Source organism: Salmo salar, chromosome ssa04 (genome assembly GCF_905237065.1).
Source record: "Salmo salar chromosome ssa04, Ssal_v3.1, whole genome shotgun sequence".
Lineage (NCBI taxonomy): Eukaryota > Metazoa > Chordata > Actinopteri > Salmoniformes > Salmonidae > Salmo > Salmo salar.
The window spans coordinates 61516467-61534041 of record NC_059445.1 but is presented as its reverse complement, the minus strand read 5'-3'; the positions used below and the strand labels follow the sequence as shown (position 1 = coordinate 61534041).

The following is a 17575-nucleotide window of genomic DNA, read 5'->3' as shown; positions in this document are numbered from 1 at the left end:
CCGACAGCCGTTACACTGCTGGAGCGTGTGCTACGGGTGGGTGCTGCTATGGTGACCAGTGAGCTGAGATAAGGCGGGGCTTTAACTAGCAACGACTTATCTGGAGCCAGTGGGTTTGGCGACGAATATGAAGCGAGGGCCAGCCAACGAGAGCGTACAGGTCACAGTGGTGGATAGAATATGGGGCTTTGGTGACAAAACGGAAGGCACTGTGATAGACTGCATCCAATTTGCTGAGTAGAGTGTTGGAGGCTATTTTGTATAAACTGCATGCTTTCCCATGATGTGGTGAAATTTTTTTATCAGACATGTTGGCTACTTTACTCGTATAAAAAGTTTGGATGGAAACCTGCTTAATGTCAAGTCATTTTGAGGATTATGGAACTATATTTTATATTATTTTGGATGAACGTGCGCATGCCTACAGGAGACCTTTGAAGTAGCCTAATCAGATTAAAACATTTTGACAGGTTGTGTTTATGCCACATATAAAAGGTAATACATTAAAGTTAAATGATAAATATTTAGGCTATATTGAAACGTAAGGTTCTAGGTGCGTGAGGAATAGATGCTCAGATTGGAGAGGACGCAGAGCACGTGATAAGCTTTCCTGAATAATTGGGCCTGCCTGGAGCATATGTGGACACACTGTTATAGGAGGATTTAGGAGAATGATGACCTGCAACAGACAGTGCATTCCGTATCAGAAGTAAAATACAGCCAACTGGCCTGCTACTGTACCTTTTTTGACCTTATAAACCTTGGGGTGGCAGGTAGCCTAGTGGTTAGAGTGTTGGGCCAGTAACTGAAAGGTTGCTAGATTGAATCCCTGAGCTGACAAGGTAAAAATCAGTCATTCTGTCACTTAACAAGGCAGTTAACCCACTGTTCCTAGGCTGTCATTGTAAATAAGAATGTGTTCTTAACTGACTTGCCTAGTTAAATAAAGGTTTAAAAATACATGTTGAGAGTAGACCCACAACTGATCCAAATCGAATGAAACATTCAAATCACAGGGTTTTTGCTCTGTTATTCAAATGACATTTTCACTGTTGTACTCATTTGAAAACAAGAATGCAATTACTCATTGCATTGTATGATACTTCTATTGTCCCTAAACAAGATCAATAGGGGAGATTTAGCAGTGTCTCACTGTTCTTTCAATGCGCAATGATGCACCTGGCCTCTCTGCTGCCCATCAGATATTCTTATTTGTTCTTGTCGATTCATTTAAAAAATGTATGCAGCTTTGAATATTTGTATGTATGATTGCTAGTTAGCCTATTGCAGATCTGGACAAATGATCCACCTACCACTATTGTCACTATCAATAGTGGATAGAGGGCAGGATAGACCATTAGTCTGGTAGACTATACTGACCTGTGGTATAGTAAAAGTTAGCACATGGAAAAGCATAGTGCATAAGGGAAGTACCAAAACACCCAATAAGGGAGGAACATGCAAGCACATGAGGAAATTTGGCTAGGATGGGAAAAAAATTATTTTGTAAAACCTGCAAAAGAGTGAATGTAAACTAACACATAACAATGTGTCCACATATGCTCCAGGCAGGCCCAATAAAAAAATAAAAAAAACACACAACCCTCCCCAAAGCAAAAAAAAAGAAGAAAGTTGGACAACCCTCCCCTATTTTGGACTATTCCTCCCCCCGGTCAATTGTAATCTGTCCCTAACTGTCAAAACAATGGAAACACTTGAGTAAATGAGGGATACAAAGTATATTGAAAGCAGGTAATTCCTCACAGGTGTGGTTCCTGAGTTAATAAAGCAATTAACATCCCATCATGCTTAGGGTCATGTATAAAAATGCTGGGCAGGCCATTATTTTGCCTACCATGACTGTGCCCCCATAGAATGACAATGACCCCATCCACAGGGCACAAGTGGTCACTGAATGGTTTGATGAGAATGAAAACGATGTAAACCATATGCCATGGCTCTCTCAGTCACTACATCTCAACCCAATTTAACACTTATGGGAGATTCTAGAGTGGTGCTTGAGACAGCGTTTTCCATCAACAAAACACCAAATGATGGACTATATCGTGGAAGAATGGTGTCACATCCCTTCAATAGAGTTCCAGACACTTGTAGAATGTATGCCAAGGTGCAATAAAGCTGTTCTGGCTCATGGTGGCCCAACGCCCTAATAACACGTTTTATGTTGGTGATTCCTTTATTTTGGCAGTTTCCCATTGTTAGCGCGGAGAGACACGTATCTTGTCAGTATATCCATAATCTTTGATAAACTACAGTCGTGGCCAAAAGTTTTGAGAATGACACAAATATGAATTTTCACAAAGTCTGCTGCCTTAGTTTGTATGATGGCAATTTGCATATACTCCAGAATGTTATGAAGAGTGATCAGATGAATTGCAATTAATTGCAAAGTCCCTCTTTGCCATGCAAATGAACTAAATCCCCCAGAAACATTTCCACTGAATTTCAGCCCTGACACAAAAGGGACCAGCTGACATCATGTCAGTGATTCTCTCGTTAACACAGGTGTGAGTGTTGACGAGGACAAGGCTGGAGATCACTCTGTCATGCTGATTGAGTTCGAATAACAGACTGGAAGCTTCTAAAGGAGGGTGGTGCTTGGAATCATTGTTCTTCCTCTGTCAACCATGGTTACCTGCAAGGAAACATGTGCCGTCATCATTGCTTTGCACAAAAAGGGCTTCACAGGCAAGGATATTGCTGCCAGTAAGATTGCACTTAAATAAACCATTTATCGGATCATCAAGAACTTCAAGGAGAGCGGTTCAATTGTTGTAAAGAAGGCTTCAGGGCGCCCAAGAAAGTCCAGCAAGCGCCAGGACCGTCTCCTAAATTGATTCAGCTGCGAGATCAGGGCACCACCAGTACAGAGCTTGCTCAGGAATGGCAGCAGGCATCTGCATGCACAGTGAGGCGAAGACTTTTGGAGGATGGCCTTGTGTCAAGAAGGGCAGCAAAGAAGCCACTTCTCTCCAGGAAAAAGAATCAGGGACAGACTGATATTCTGCAAAAGGTACAGGGATTGGACTGCTGAGGACTGGGGTAAAGTCATTTTTTCTGATGAATCCCCTTTCCGATTGTTTGGGGCATCCAGAAAAAAGCTTGTCCGGAGAAGACAAGGTGAGCGCTACCATCAGTCCTGTGTCATGCCAACAGTAAAGCATCCTGAGACCATTCATGTGTGGGGTTGCTTCTCAGCCAAGGGAGTGGGCTCACTTTTGCCTAAGAACACAGCCATGAATAAACAATGGTACCAACACATCCTCCGAGAGCTACTTCTCCCAACAATCCAGGAACAGTTTGGTGACAAACAATGCCTTTTCCAGCATGATGGAGCACCTTGCCATAAGGCAAAAGTGATAACTATGTGGCTCGGGGAACAAAACATCGATATTTTGGGTCCATGGCCAGGAAACTCCCCAGACCTTAATCCCATTGAGAACTTGTGGTCAATCCTCAAGAGGCGGGTGGACAAACAAAAACCCACAAATTCTGACAAACTCCAAGCATTGATTATGCAAGAATGGGCTAACATCAGTCAGGATGTGGCCCAGAAGTTAATTGACAGCATGCCAGGGCGGATTGCAGAGGTCTTGAAAAAGAAGGGTCAACACTGCAAATATTGACTCTTTGCATCAACTTCATGTAATTGTCAATAAAAGCCTTTGACACTTATGAAATGCTTGTAATTATACTTCAGTATTCCATAGTAACATCTGACAAAAATATCTAAAGACACTGAAGCAGCAAACTTTGTGAAAATTTATATTTGTGTCATTCTCAAAACTTTTGGCCACGACAGTACAGGTGTCGTTGTCCACAAAGCAGTATGGCAGGCTGTCTAGCTCCAACCTATCCTTTCTTTGGATTGGTATATACATGTCATTATTGTAATCATTTTTTGAATATTAGATGAGGGTTGTTGATGTCAACCGCCTGTATTCAATGAAGAGAGATGCTATGCTAACTAGCCTCATTTTTCCAGCATTTATTTTCCCCCATTGGAAATTAAAATAAGGCCTGTGTTTTGTGTAGGTTTACCCTGGCATGATGTTTTGATAACCATGTAAATCTCTCTCGGACTTTTATCAATATATTCAGCTCTATTTACTCTCAGATTTGAAAATGCTAATTAGCGTCAAAGTAGACAACATGCAAGACTACACATCTCTGCAAGCTCTTGAATGTCATCTCTAGCTGACACCTTTGCTAACAGGTATTTTGTTAATTTAAAAGTTGCACAAGACAGTTCACAGAATTGTCAATTTAAATAAATGTAGCCAATTTATTCATTACTACATTTAGCTAACATTAGATAGTTAATCCAGAGATTCTTACCTTTTCCTCGATTCGGGAGTCTCGTCCAGATCATCATTGCATTTGTAGTTCTTTATGATAGCCACATTAGCAGCTATTTAGAATTTCATTTTTAGGGGTAAATACAGTCGAATACATTGTTAAGTCATCTTGTCGTAGAGAGATTTACATGGTTAGCAAAACGTCATGCCAGGGTAAGCGTACAAGAAACACAGTCCTTATTTTAAGTGGGTTTTTTTTACTATGGGAAAAATGAATGGTGGAAAAACGATTGGAACCATTTCATTGTTTGACCGCTAGGTTTTGTGGGTATTATGACTCCTTTTTTATTTAATTTTATTTATTTCACCTTTATTTAACCAGGTAGGCAAGTTGAGAACAAGTTCTCATTTACAATTGCGACCTGGCCAAGATAAAGCAAAGCAGTTTGAAACATACAACAACACAAGAGTTACATATGGAGTAAAACAAACATACAGTCAATAATACAGTAGAAAAATAAGTCTATATACATTTTTACATTTTAGTCATTTAGCAGACGCTCTTATCCAGAGCAACTTACAGTAGTGAATGCATACATTTCATACATTTTCCATACATTTTTTTTTTCCCCGTACTGGTCCCCCGTGGGAATCAAACCCACAACCCTGGCTTTGCAAACACCATGCTCTACCAACTGAGTCACACGGGACCACAATGTGAGCAAATGAGGTGAGATAAGGGAGGTAAAGGCAAAAAAAGGCCATGGTGGCGAAGTACATACAATATAGCAAGTAAAACACTGGAATGGTAGATTTGAAGTGGAAGAAAGTGCAATGTAGAAATAGAAATAATGGGGTGCAAAGGAGCAAAATAAATAAATAAATACAGTAGGGGAAGAGGTAGTTGCTTGGGCTAAATTATAGATGGGCTATGTACAGGTGCAGTAATCTTTGAGCTGCTCTGACAGCTGGTGCTTAAAGCTAGTGAGGGAGATAAGTGTTTCCAGTTTCAGAGATTTTTGTAGTTCGTTCCAGTCATTGGCAGCAAAGAACTGGAAGGAGAGGCGGCCGAAGGAGGAATTGGCTTTGGGGGTGACCAGTGAGATATACCTGCTGGAGCGCGTGCTACGGGTGGGTGCTGCTAGGCTGACCAGTGAGCTGAGATAAGGGGGGACTTTATCTAGCAGGGTCTTGTAGATGACCTGGAGCCAGTGGGTTTGGCGACGAGTATGAAGCGAGGGCCAGCCAACGAGAGCGTACAGGTCGCAGTGGTGGGTAGTGTATGGGGCTTTGGTGACAAAACGGATGGCACTGTGATAGACTGCATCCAATTTATTGAGTAGGGTATTGGAGGCTATTTTGTAAATGACATCGCTGCAGTCAAGGATCGGTCGGATGGTCAGTTTTACGAGGGTATGTTTGGCAGCATGAGTGAAGGATGCTTTGTTGCGAAATAGGAAGCCAATTCTAAATTTAACTTTGTATTGGAGATGTTTGATGTGAGTCTGGAAGGAGAGTTTACAGTCTAACCAGACACCTAGGTATTTGTAGTTGTCCACATATTCTAAGTCAGAACCGTCCAGAGTAGTGATGCTGGACGGGCGGGCAGGTGCAGGCAGCGATCGGTTGAAGAGCATGCATTTAGTTTTACTGTATTTAAGAGCAGTTGGAGGCCACGGAAGGAGAGTTGTATGGCATAGAAGCTCGTCTGGAGGGTTGTTAACACAGTGTCCAAAGAAGGGCCAGAAGTATACAGAATGGTGTTGTCTGCGTAGAGGTGGATCGGAGACTCACCAGCAGCAAGAGCGACATCATTGATGTATACAGAGAAGAGAGCCGGCCCAAGAGTTGAACCCTGTGGCACACCCATAGAGACTACAGGCCCTCCGATTTGACACACTGAACTCTATCAGAGAAGTAGTTGGTGAATCAGGCGAGGCAATCATTTGAGAAACCAAGACTATTGAGTCTGCCGATGAGGATGTGGTGATTGACAGAGTCGAAATCCTTGGCCAGGTCAATGAATACGGCTGCACAGTATTGTTTCTTATCGATGGCGGTTAAGATATCGTTTAGGACCTTGAGCATGGCTGAGGTGCAGCCATGACCAGCTCTGAAACCAGATTGCATAGCGGAGAAGGTCGATTCGAAATGGTCGGTAATCTGTTTGTTGACTTGGCTTTCGAAGACCTTAGAAAGGCAGGGTAGGATCGATATAGGTCTGTAGCAGTTTGGGTCAAGAGTGTGTCCCCCTTTGAAGAGGGGGATGACCGCAGCTGCTTTCCAATCTTTGGGAATCTCAGACGACACGAAAGAGAGGTTGAACAGGCTAGTAATAGGTTTTGCAACAATTTCGGCAGATATTTTTAGAAAGAAAGGGTCCAGATTGTCTAGCCCGGCTGATTTGTAGGGGTCCAGATTTTGCAGCTCTTTCAGAACATCAGGTGACTGGATTTGGGAGAAGGAGAAATGGGGAAGGCTTGGGCGAGTTGCTGTGGGGGGTGCAGTGCTGTTGACCTGGGTAGGGGTAGCCAGGTGGAAATTATGGCCATCCGTAGAAAAATGCTTATTGAAATTCTCAATTATAGTGGATTTATCAGTGGTGACAGAGTTTCCTATCCTCAGTGCAGTGGGCAGCTGGGAGGAGGTGCTCTTACTCTCCATGGACTTTACTCATACTGTGGTACTCCATAAGCCATTCATTTTTTTGTCCACACTCTCTCATTGGCCTCCAAAAACTCCTTGCTTGGTGGGAGAAACAACGCCACTTGCTGGAGGGAGACAGATTTTCTGCCGGGTTCAGTTTCTTTCTTCCTCTCTGAGTTTATTCAGCAATCATCTGTATATTGGCTAAGTAATCATGATTTTTAAAATCCGGCTGGTGAAAAACCCAAGTTAGAGCAATTTAATTCGTCTGATTCTTTTAGGATTAATTTATTTATTTTTTGCAATAAAGTAATGTAAACAGTAAAACATTATTTTTGCACAGAATATGCGCTGATTGGGGTTTGCGAATAAATTATGGAAAATGTTGACGCGCGGCATTATGGGATATCAAAGTCCTCCGGCGGCGCGCTGCCGCCATGTCTCCAAGAGAGAAGCGGTTCATAGCGTTTAGCTCTCTCGTGTTTTGTTCCATCGTAATATTCTGTCTAGTTGTGTATTATATTCCAACCTTTTTTTATATAGCGTTCATTCTTGGAGTTTGTTGCGTTGCCTGTATTTATCACAGTGGAGAATCACTCAACGCTAGGTTAGGCCCTCATCCACGCCATGGTCTGACTATTCCACCCGTGCTGCGACGCTGGTTGCCAGAGATTGCGAACGGATTACCCACAGCGGGGAGAGTCAGAAGTCGCACCGTCAAGGGTGATGTTAGGGAACCGCTAGTATTTACCGACCAAAGACGTTCCGAGAGCGCTATTTATCGGAAAGCCGCGGGACACAGCGACTCATTTCTGTTCAGTCCTCGGGATATACTAATGGGAAGTTACATTGGGAAGGCAGAAAGTCCTCCCACAGTTGTTGGGAGGCCGCGAGCCGGTGCGAATTCGCGTGTTAACCCAAACGCACGAGAGCAACTGCGCGAAATATTGGCGCGACCCAACCACGCTGTTTATACTCCGAACAAAAGGCTGTCATTCGGGAGGTGAGTACTGAAATAATGTTTAACTAGCTAACTTTAACTTTCCTAAGAACTTTAATGCTATCAATGACAAGGTAGTTAGCCTAGCATTGTCAGCTAACGTAGCTAGCTGGTTTGCAACTGTCAGTAGCCAATGTGCTAACCGTAGTTAAATACAATTCCGAAACAAAATTGCGCCTACGGATCATGTTGCACACATGGTGCAGTTGTCAAACACGATTTTAAACGATTCCAATATTGTCACAGTTCGTGTCGTAGTTAGTCATCATTAAATAGGAAAACAGTTGCTTGTTTTTAAATGTATTGAGAATACGTGCTGCTTCGCCCCAACACATACTAGCATTCCCTCCAATATTTGAAAATGTGGGAGTTGCTATCTGCTCCATTCTCTACAAGGAAATGTTCCTTCCCCCCTTCAGTTCGTGCTCGAGATATATATGTATGTATGTGTGTATATATTTGTGTGTGTTTCGTACGTTCTTTGGATGACAGTATGGCACGAGACAAGCGATAGCAATGTTTTGAACATGCACTATAGGAAGTTTTACAGTAAGAATCTTTTCCACTGTAATGATGACTGCAGTTACAATTGCTTTTACTATAATTTTCAAAACAATGTAGCAATGTAAAATGGTTGGTCAGCTCAGGCTCTTGACAGATAAAATGTCCCCTATTTTGTTTAAATTCCTGTTTTGTGGAATATAAAATCAGTTTATAAATGATCTATGTCCGTTTCTTGCAATGACCTAATCCTGTGGTCGCATTATTGTGTACAGGGAGCCCCTTGGCATGATGGGCAGGTTCACCATAACTCCCCAGCGCCACTACCCCCTCCAGCAGACCGGCACATCCTCTGTGGGCATCCTGCCCCCTGCCCAGTGGGACGGCTTCAGAAAGAAGAACATTCTCAGCCCTCGCAACTCCCCGGCAGTCCACAGTCCAGTCACAGTGAAGATTGCTAGGCCAGATCGCAACACCACTCAATCCCCTTTGTAAGTCATATTGGCCCTGTCTTGCCGCATCTTAATTTTTCTATCAAAATGTTTGTAGATCTGTTGGGGATAATGCAAGCAACTTGTAATTCTGTGATCATTCTGGGTAACACATTATGAGTGTCCATATGCAGTTTGAAAACATCCTTAGTTGTTGGGTGGCCCTTCTGACATTTGTTCTGCAATTGATGTTGTCTGCAGCTTTGATCATTTGAACTCCCCGGGAATCCTTGGTTCTCCAGGCCTGGGGGCCCCTGCAGACCCCTGCTCCAGGGAGACTGTTCTGAGCATGCTCAAAGAGAGCCGCAAGAGAGAGGTGGACAAGGAAGATGACAGGAGCTTCACTGCAGGGCAAAAGGGCAAAAGGAGGTATGTGACTACCACAGGATGCAATGCCTTTATATACAACATACTGTTCTTCTCACACTTAAGTGTCTCTCTTGGTATTGTGTGGCTCTTGAAGACTGTTTACAACGTACACCTGCTCTTTGTTCACTTAGGCGCCATGACAGCAGTGGGAGTGCTCACTCGGCATTTGAGCCACTGCTGCCCAATGGAGCTCCTACACAGCTGGTGCCCAAGTGAGTGTGAGCAATGCCAGTACAAAACGTTTTTCTCTGTAATACAAGTCCTGATATTACATTTGAATGCGACTTTGCTTTCATTCAGTGTATAGATATGGTTAGTTATCTAAATAATTAATTATTCAAATACTGTATCCCCTCTTCCAATCTCTTCTGAAATCCTGTTTCCACTCCCAACTCCTATAGGCCTGGTACGCTGAAGCGAGGACTGAACACTATGATGGAGGAGTCAACGATGAAGAAGTCGCGCACCTCCTCCATCAGTTCTGTGAGCTGTGGCCTGACCCCCAGCGGCACCCTGGGTTCGGTCCGCAACTCCATCCGCAGCTCCCTCAGCTCCTCACAAGGCTTTGCTCAGGTACTTTTTATCATTTGGATGGACAGTACTCCTCTTATTGGGTATTCCTCTTGTTGGGATCGACAGCCAGGAGTTCAGTTGACAGAGCTGACCTACACAAAGCAGTATTGTCAGAAAACCAGGGGGTGGCAGGTAACCTAGTGGTTAAGAGTGTTGGTCCGGTAACCTAAAGTTTGCTGGTTCGAATCCCAGAGCCAGCGAGGTGGGAAAATATGCCGTTCTGCCCTTGAGCAGGGCAGTTAACCACCACCAACAACTTCTCCCCGGGTGCCAATGACATGGACGTCAGTTAAGGCAGCACACGCAGCTCTCTGATTCAGAGGGGTTGGGTTAAATGTGGAAGACACATTTCAGTTCAATGCGTTCAGTTGAGCAACTGACCAGGTATCCCTTTTAACCTAACCCTCACTTTCACGTTTGTTTTCAAGCGGAAAAAGGCCTCCACCCGCAGCCTCTCCCCTCTCTCCAGCCCTGGGTCGTCCCGCTCCCAGACCCCAGAGAGAGCCTCTAAAAAGCCCAGGTATTCACCCATCTAGACATTTCTAGGTTCACACCATGTCCTGTGATGAAATGAGAACTGCCATTGTTGCGTGCATTTTATGACCTTGTTTCTTCTGTCTGCCAGGGAAGAAGATGCTCGCTCGCCCAGCTCTGCGTCCTCGACGAGGTCTGACAAGACGTTGATGGACCCAGCACCCACCACTGGTTTGAGCATGTTGATGATGTGTATTCCAGATCAGGCTCAGGGCTTTTTGTCTTGTCCCAAAAGAGACTTATGTTTTGATTTTAAATAACTGGAGCCACCACATTAACGGACAATGCACTATATTTTCTGTTACAGAAAAACTGACTCCAGCCCCCGAGGTCCGTGTGGCGTCAGACTCTGCAGGTAGTGGGAAACGGAAACGCAAGATTCCGCTGGTGTCCAGTCGTAGAGGAGACCAAATCTCTCTGGTGAGAAATTCTGCGTAAATGAACATGTACTCAATTGGGACACGTAGCTAATCATCTGACAGATGGAGTCTTAACATTGATGTTGTCTTTGCAGCCTCCACCTCCTGAGCTGGGCTACACCATCACTGTGAAAGACCTGGATCAGGAGAAGAAAGCCGCTCTCAGCCAGATCAACACAGTCCTCGAAGAGTGTGGTGAGTATTCCCAAATCACAACTTTTATAAACCAGTTTGTCAACAACAAAAAGTTTGGGATATTGATTTGTGGTCATTTTTTTGGTTCCAGAGAAATCTGCTCCAGTAGTGACCACATCTTATCAACCTCCTGTGTCAAGCGACCCCACACCCACCCTGGCCACCCTGCTGGCCAGCCCTCTTTCCATATCGACATCTGCCAGTGTGGTGGCTCCTATCCCTGTGGTCAACCTGGATCCTGTCCCCTCAAGCATTGCCGCACCCGTCACCACCAACCACTCGGCCAACCCCCTCCTGGAGTCTCTTAAAATGATGAGGAACAACGCCCTCGCCAGTGCTGCTGCCACCACTGCAGGTCTGTTAGTCACAGATCAGTCATTTAAAGTTGGAAGACGTTTATTTTTGGTGGTTGTCTTTGAGTGAAGATGTTACTCAAAAGCCTGTTTTTCTCTTTTTTTCCCCCTCCAGCTCCGGCTGTCTCCTTTGTGAAAGCATTGACTCCTGCACCACTGGTGACTTCTGCTCTGCAGGGAGAGACCAGCTTGACTGCTCCTCAGCCCACACCAACCTCCTCATTCCAGCCTGCCCCAACCTCCCTCTCCCAGCCTGCCAGCACCATGTCCTCTGCTTTCATCCAGGTGCTGAGCCAAGTCACCAAGGCCCCCAGCAGTGTCCCCACCCTGGGTGGAGCTAGCTTGTTTGGTCTGGCCAACACACTGACAGCCCCTTCCTCCTCACTGGCCCCCACCGCCACCACAGAAATAACCAGCAGTAATAATCCCCTCCTGGCCTCTGTGTTCAAGCCCATCTTCGGGCCTGCGACCCCAGCCACCTCAGCCCCAGAGAGCACACCTGCTGTCCCAACTTTTAAGCCCATATTTGGAAGTGCCACAGCCAGTGCTTTTGGACAGCCAGCCGCTACCTCAGCCCCCTCCACAGCCAGCGCATCTGCTTCATTGCTCAGCGGGCTCACCAACAGCAGTACGGTGGCCCCTGCTGCCTCCCTGTTCACTGGAGTGTCCAGCAGCACCGCTCCTGCCCCCGTCCCCTCCGTAGTGCCAGCCGCCCCGCCATCTGTCAAGTCTCTGTTTGGAAACTGGAGTGCGCCGCCTGCAATGACCTCTGCCACGACCATTGCCCCTGCCACAGGGAGTACTTTCCAGTTCGGCGCCACCTCCACCACAGCTCCTGCACCCACCCTCAGCTCCACCGCAGCCGCCACCACTAGCAACAACGGCTTTTTGTTTGGTGCCATGACCACCACCTCTGCCGCCACTCAACTCGCCCCCCCAGCCACCGCCCAGGGGGGATTTACCTTTGGCCAGGCTGCAGCCACCCAAAACTCTACCACCCCATCCTTCAGTGGCTTTGGCATGGCCACTGCAGCCACTACTACTGCTGCAGCACCTGCAATCCAGTCCACGTTCACGTTTGGGAAGTCGTCGTTCGACGCCTCAGCAGCATCAGCGTTCCCCAGCGCGACTCAGGCCCCGGCTGCTGCTACTGCAGCAGCTAATCCTTTTGCATTTGGGTCAGCTGGGGCCAACCCTGCCCCCTTCGCTTTTGGTGCAGCTGCCACTACGGCAGCTTCTACGTTTGGGACCCCCACTAAGCTGGCATTTGGAGCCAGCTCCACAGGTTTTGCATTTGGCAACACCGCGGCTGCCCCAGCAGCCCCTGCCTTTGGCTCTGCCACTCAGACTGCCGGCACACTCCCAGCCTCCGCCCCAACCTTCTCGTTTGGTGGTGTATCTGCACAGCAGGCCCCCGCTACCCCTGTCCAGCCAACCACCGGAGGATTCAACTTCAGCGCAGCAATTTCAGGCACTCAGTTTGGAACACCCAATCTCACAACACAGACACCAGGCTTCAACTTCGGGGCTGCTGCTAGTGACAAGCCAGCCTTCGGTCAGTAGATCTAGTATAATTTAACACAAACACTCTTTTACTGATTTTGTTTTCATCCACAACAGTTTTTTATGATTTAAAATAAATCAGATGTTGGTCAATGTTGCATTTGGGTGGCAGTGAGATTTTACAGTATTGGCCAATTTTAAAAGGCCAGTTCAATCCAAAACCAAAGTTTAATAGATGTCTTTTATTCTAGTCTCTAATTGTTCATTTATTGTACAGGGACGTCTACCCCTACTTTTGGCCAGAGCACCGCTGCAGGTCCTATCCCCTTTGGAAGCCCAGGAACTCCAGTCCAAGGATTCAGTGCTTTGGCACCCTCAGCATTCGGTAAGAAAATAACTAGAACTTGATTCTGATTCTCCAGCATTCTGCCTGAAGTGTGCAGCAAAAAGCATAGTCTTTGTTTCTTCCTAAATCTGAGAAGCTGTAATGGATATAGTCAACAGCCAGGTGCATCTTTATATTGACATGTTTTTTGTTGTTGACCAGGCTCTCCATCAACTCCCTCGTTCTCCATTGGCGCTGGCTCCAAAACGTCAGGGGCACGCCAGAGGCTACAAGCCCGAAGGCAGCACCCCAGGAAGAAATAGCCTAGCCAAGGCAGGTAGCGCATGGCTTGGAAGCCCTTACCCATTCAGCACTGCTATCGACGAAGCCCATTACACCCTCCAGAGGAGCTGAACTGCTGCTATGGCTAACACAGCTTTACATTGTAACCCCAGTCAGACCAACAGGCCTCCCCACTCTGCTGTTCCCCTGGCCGGCCTGGGCTGGCCCGCTATGTGGTACAAGGCTAGCAGAGGCGCACACGGCCCTCCTAGGATGCCTACTGCTCTGACAGTGTAGCCACTCTCCCAGGGAGGATCAGAAAGGGGGATAGGAGGCAGAATGAAACAATGTATTATACTTGAAAGACAAAAGACTATTGAAATCCATTTGACTTTAAGTGTAGCATATCCAATTCAAACTTTTTTCCCCCTGCTTTTTGGATTTCCCCTACTAGACAGGTTTATGACCCGTTTTTGATTTGCTAACAGCAGGATTTGTTCAGATCCGACACGCTTCTCACTCACTTTGTTTTTGTATAAAATTCTAAGCAGGACTGTGTTAACGGCTATACAAGGGCTGAACTGTTTTTTTTGGACATATGCCCACGGTCAAAATAGGGTTCACGTCAGTATGATCTGCATGGACGTATCCAGCTGTACATGGCATTCATAATGTATAGGAGATGTTGAGTTTTTAGACAATGAATTGTGTTTATTTTACATGTAGAGTTTCAATTTGGATTCCTAAAGGCTGTTTCACTCAGTTAATGAAGACTGGTATGTGGCATCTTGGCACTTAAAAGGGCAAACTAATTAGGCCGACCTGTGTTTTGAATGAGTGCTTAGTGTAGTGGTCTCAGATATGCCCTTGTATTATTGTACAGTGGCACAGGCACTGGGACGCATTCCTACAATGGAATTTGTTCTACTCGTTTCATCCTTAATGACAGAATAAGGTGAACAATAAAATCCTTTGATATACATAATTTATGTTTAACCAATCTGGGGATGGCATTATGATCATGAGGAGTCCTAGGGTAGTAGTAATTCATGGGTCGATATTGTGTTGGTGTAAATGGGCTACCCTGGACTTGCGCTAAAAACCAAAGGTCTGACCTACAAAATATTCTCTCTTCTACCACCGCTTAAGTCCTTTTCTCTACTCATGCTATCGCCATAGTGAAGATGGGAGGTGGGGACATTCAATACCGATCGGGGAACTGTTTGAGAACGTTAACAAATCCTTCCCTTGAAGTAACTTCTGTGGATTGTATTCCGTTGGATGGAAAAAAGCATGTTACTGCAGCTTCCACTTATCCTAACCTTGTGAATTACTTCAAGGGAGAGGACGTAAGGATGCGTTTTGAATGTGGTCAGAGCAGTTGTGTGCTATGGGAGGGATGGGTATGGTGATCCTTGCGAGCTATAGGAGATGCAGGGTTTTTCCCCAGCCCAGCACTGAAACACCAGATTCAACTAGTCAGTCTTGATTAAAGACCCTGTTTGATCAGTTAAATACAGAGTTGTAAGTGTTCCCCACCAACATGGCACAGAACAATTTATGTCTTGAAAGCCAGCTCCCACCTTCACACACAGCCCCCATAAGATCTGTCATAGTTCTGACTTGCCATGATAGAAACTAGAAACATCTGGGGACTGTACCACAATACCCCTGCATCTGTATACTACCAAGACAAAGCTGAGTGCATTATAAAATGAACTGAGCTTGGTGCTCACATGCTCTTATGCATTCGTGATGGACATACTTGCGCCTTCAGCAGTCAAACCGCTTTCCCCTCGTATAATTCCCTTCAAGTCTTTTCTGGTGTTTTTTTTTTGCTTGTTACAGTTTTTGCCTCGGTGAGTCTGGCTTGGAGGAAATAATGTGGTGAATGGCGGCATATTGGTAGTGCCGGACATGGGTTTTACCTGCACGTTCAATGGGTGAGGTTAGGAGTTTTGTTGACTTTTTAACAATTTCATGATGAATGTGTTTGGGTGTGACTACACAACTATATTCACAAATGTGCACAGCAGGAGAGGTGTTCTTGTCATTAATGCTGGATTGAAACTCAGGACTAAAGGAACTGGAGGGGAATTGTCTTCTTTCAAGTCAAACTTAACCTCTGTTGTGCGCTAACATTTTACTAACAATGTAGGTTACAAAAATTACCTCGGGTGTTGAATCGGTTAGTAATTGGTCCACCCCTCTTGAGACAGAACTAGGATTTTGAATACTAATTTTTAATCAGAACTTCTCCTGTTCGAGCCAGTTAGTGTTTGTAAGAGAGAGGTGTGTGTGTGTGTGTGTGTGGGGCATGATTTGACTAAATAGTGGCAATAAATGCTAAACATGGAGGGAAAAAAAACGCACAAACTTTATTTTTGTATTAAAGCAGGTTGCCTTTTAGAATTCCTTCAAGCTTGGCTCACTGGCGCAATTGGTCTATAGTTATTGAATTACTTTTAATTTGTTAATCATTCCTCAACCGTATTGCAATGGTGGAATAAAAGCGTCTAAAAGTTTCCATTTCGAAGAGCTCCACTTTTTTTATATACAAGAGCGTACTGGGTCTGCTAGTATATGTGAATGCTGTTTGTCTGATCATTGTGTACAGTACAAGCCTGACACACGTGAATTGTCACTTTAGAGAGCGAGACTGGCTTTGCGTGTGGCTGAGTGTATAGAAAAATACTTACGTTAATGTTTGTGCTGGGACACTCAAGTACCTTGTTCATTTAAAAGAATATTCTATTTCAATATGCAGCATTATTCCAGTATGCCATTTATGTATGATGCCCATGTTTTGTGTTATACGTAATCCCTTTAACAATTGATAGCACCCAACCTCAGTTATTTGGATGTGAAGTGAGAAATGAACAGTCTGCCCAGTGGTCATTTTGACTGACAGCTTTTGAAAGAAGACTGATGCATGTTTTGCTCATTTACCAGGCTTGTTTTTATATCTTGTGAGAAAATGTTATTGTATCTTGAAATATGCTTATGACATGGTTGGAAAATGTGACGGCATTAACTCAAACCACCTCAAATGGCCTGGCCACCTTTTGTTCAAGTGTTTGTTCCCATAGATAGGGCTTAATTGTCTTATGTTATTGTTAGTTGAGATTTCTGGTATGCACAATTGAAAAGCACAAACATTGAATGTAGTATAATATTTAGTACTCCGATTTGTAATTTTTCTGTTCATAATTTGTTGACTTTTTGTGCTTTACCCATTTAGTACAACGATGTCCTTCAGTAGATCAGCAAATCCGCATACACTTAAGTAATTTGTAAATTGAACATCGTCATTCAGCCTTGTGCAGAGCTGTGTAAATAAGTAGAGGTGTTTTAATTTGACTTATTGTGGCCATACTTAACCGTATGGATTTAACCAAGGGTTCAGGCTATTCCATGTGTGTTTATTTGTTGTTGTTGAAGAGGCACCAAATGACTTATCTGAAATGTAGACTTTTGATAATATGACAGTGTTTTTGAGAGCTGGATGTCTTAATGGCTGCATTGGACCTTTTTATCTCAATATCAAATAATTTCAGGGCAGGCCAAAATTCCATCCCACCCAAACAGACTGAAATTCCAGGTGGTCCTTTGAAGATTCAGTGTTTAAGTCTAAGCCCTGTAAATAAAATTATTTGAGCAATTACTTTTGGCCTTACTGCTATAAGCCCATAAATGCATTGAATAAGATTCACTATATGGAACAGCATACTACATGGAACAGCACCCCTCCCCCCCATTTTTTCTTTCTTCTGAAGTCCTTTATCTGAGCGATCTAAGATCAGGATAAAAAAAGTTGCATGTATTAAGGCCCTTATTTTTGGTACTACACAGTCCATTTATACGTCAATTCATTTTTCCAACTAGTGTAGAGGGGACCTACATGTGAGGCCAGGTGGGAGTCCTAAAGAAAAACGACATGTTCATGAGTCTCACCTTTCCATAGAAGGGTCATAGTAGTGTGTAGGCCAAACCGTTCCAACGTTAGACAATTTTGTGAGAACTGTTTTTCGGGATGTCTCGTGGTCTGAAACACGGCTCTGGCTC

General features: G+C 44.7%; 1 protein-coding gene across 1 annotated transcript; it reads left to right on the top strand.

Moving 5' to 3' along the window:
• The first annotated feature begins 7344 nt into the window (after positions 1-7344).
• LOC106603439 (nuclear envelope pore membrane protein POM 121) lies at positions 7345-17174 on the top strand. The gene is made up of 13 exons (XM_014197121.2): positions 7345-7968; positions 8742-8957; positions 9159-9326; positions 9458-9538; positions 9728-9899; positions 10328-10419; positions 10525-10604; positions 10741-10853; positions 10948-11047; positions 11139-11402; positions 11516-12955; positions 13181-13288; positions 13451-17174. The coding sequence occupies exons 1-13, from the start codon at positions 7403-7405 to the stop codon at positions 13549-13551; spliced, it is 3501 nt and encodes a 1166-aa protein (XP_014052596.1). The 5' UTR covers positions 7345-7402; the 3' UTR covers positions 13552-17174.
• The last annotated feature ends 401 nt before the right edge of the window (positions 17175-17575 follow it).

What these genes read in the sequence shown, in the direction of transcription:
- LOC106603439 (XM_014197121.2), top strand. Translation starts at nt 7,403, where the DNA reads ATGTCTCCAAGAGAGAAGCGGTTCATAGCGTTTAGCTCTCTCGTGTTT. An exon ending in CCTACACAGCTGGTGCCCAA is followed by an intron (nt 9,539 to 9,727) that starts GTGAGTGTGAGC and finishes CAACTCCTATAG; the next exon opens with GCCTGGTACGCTGAAGCGAG. An exon ending in GGACCCAGCACCCACCACTG is followed by an intron (nt 10,605 to 10,740) that starts GTTTGAGCATGT and finishes TTTCTGTTACAG; the next exon opens with AAAAACTGACTCCAGCCCCC.